The sequence below is a fragment of the Cynoglossus semilaevis genome, chromosome 7, assembly GCF_000523025.1.
Source record: "Cynoglossus semilaevis isolate Cse_v1.0 chromosome 7, Cse_v1.0, whole genome shotgun sequence".
NCBI classification, from domain to species: Eukaryota; Metazoa; Chordata; class Actinopteri; order Pleuronectiformes; family Cynoglossidae; genus Cynoglossus; species Cynoglossus semilaevis.
This window is the reverse complement of record NC_024313.1, coordinates 5,730,779-5,732,796: the sequence shown is the minus strand read 5'-3', so window position 1 is coordinate 5,732,796 and position 2,018 is coordinate 5,730,779. Positions and strand designations below refer to the sequence as shown.

At 41.0% G+C, this 2,018-nt stretch overlaps 1 protein-coding gene across 1 annotated transcript in view; it reads left to right on the top strand.

Moving 5' to 3' along the window:
- tagapb (T cell activation RhoGTPase activating protein b) overlaps positions 1 to 985 on the top strand; it is a 13,623-nt gene extending 12,638 nt beyond the window's left edge. The window contains 2 exon segments of the mRNA XM_025056973.1: positions 1 to 3; positions 5 to 985. The exon segment at positions 1 to 3 is cut by the window's left edge and continues 707 nt beyond it. Coding sequence (XP_024912741.1) covers positions 1 to 3; positions 5 to 439 — 438 coding nt within the window. The 3' untranslated portion in view covers positions 440 to 985.
- Positions 986 to 2,018: the final 1,033 nt, after the last annotated feature.

Here is a 2,018-nt window from a genome sequence, read left to right as displayed (position 1 = left end):
AAGCTCCTTTCCTTGCGAAACCCTCCAGGAAGACTCTCAGAGTGAGGCGGAGTCGCCCGCCGAGCCTCTGCACAGACTTCGCCCTCTGTCGGCCATCGAGGTGTTCAGACAGGTGGACAGCCGGCAGGCCTGCAGGCCTCCGTCCTACGAACAGGCGGTGCAGACCATGGTTCTCCCTCCGCAGTACGGAGCAATGACCGTAAAGTACGCTATCGAATTGGAAAGGAGGTCACGCCCGTCCTCTGTCAATTACGACTTCCCACCGATCTCCTTGGACTGTTTCTCTCAGGATGAAGGAAGTTTGGTCAAGCAGAGACTTCCTTTCCGACAGAGAGCCATGTCGGAGTCCGTGTCCAGACGGGATCACGACGTGGTGTCGCGGAGATGCAGTCAGCCCGTGTATGATGAGCTTTCCTACGCTAAGGAATCCTATGTTTAGATAACTATGGACCAGAAAAGAGTTGAGTCAAGAATGACGATTCCTTTGCTTTGTACCAGCAGCTGCTCCCTGCACTATCGCTCACCTTTCTTTGGCCTTCGGAGAAACTCTGAGGCAGAGCAATTCTTGTACGAAAATGTCAGTTTGATTGACTTATTCCCTGCCACTGTTCACTTTGAATCGATGTGCAGCTACTGCTAGTTGCACCATCTCAGTAGTACTATTTTAGAGTACAAATATTCACGATAGATATTTAGTCTATCACCTGTATTAAGCTATTAAATCACAGCATCCGATGACTGAAGATATGCTAAAAGGTTGTTTTTATATATATATATATAGTTCATGTTTTTTGTAAATACAGAAATGTGTAAAGTGTTTTTTAAAAACCTTCGTACTTCTCTTTGCATATTAAACTACATGAAAGCACTTCTCTGATGATAAGCTGCGTTTTCCACTATATGCAGTAAAAATGTATAAAAAACAAGTTGTAAATTGATCATAACATGTCAACTGAAAATGTGTTATTAAAATCAACAAAACATTTCTTTGGTCTGTGAGCGTATCTCTGCTAAAAGTTGGTCAATTTGACCAACTTCTCTCTGCAAGAATGTGCTAACAATCCTTATTGAAACAACAGTGAGTGTGTTCTGGTGCACACACGCCTCGCATGAGCAGAAGGAAACCAGACAAAGTCACATGGACGGATTTGGTTTTTCTCTGAATCGCTGTTCATCTTGCGTCCGTCCGGCTGCACCACTGTTCCACCTTGTCTTCCTTTTCTGTCTGCTTTATCTCTGTGACATTTCCTTCCTCTGTCACAGTCTGTCCGATCAACTGTGCAACAAAGACTCTGCTAAAATTAGTAAAGAAACAACCTGAAAAGGAGAACACGAAATCTGGAGAAGTATTGTTGTTGTCTTTTTGCAGTATCTCTGACTCAAAATTTTCTCTCTGCTGTTGCAAACCTGACAAGTAAAGTGTGAAGTGAGATCTGCAGTGAGGAAGTGTTTGAAACATGCATCTAGTGGCTGTGCCCTGTGGTCGAAGACTTTATCTGTTATCAGGAAACTAATCTTTTTTATTTTGCAGAGGCATAAACAATACAAAACTGCAAAAACCAAACTGTTATGTAAAACAAGGGTGTCAAACACATGGCATGAGGGCCAGAAAGGTCTCATTGGAAGACGAACAAATGACTTTTTCTTAAATATTTTTGGGAATTAAACATCAATAACTAATGTGGCCCCCGAGTTAGGACCCCGGTTTGAAGAGTTGAGTTTTTTTTGCAGAAAAAAAAAGTTTTTGCCAGCGTAGTAGATAAGTATTGAATGCCAAATAGAAGAACTTTTCAGACAAAAAAATTGCTTTTTTTTTCAGTCTTCATTGACTTTTAAAGGAGATCTCACAATCTAGAGAATATAAAAAGTAGGCAAACTATGACATTGAGCCCTTCCCAAAAACACTGAGTGGTTTTAGATTATATGATAAACATGTATACTAATAAAAGTACTAACACATATTTAAAATCAAAATGAAACCAGGTCTTGTAAATTCTTGGTGTATGAAGAGACTTTGT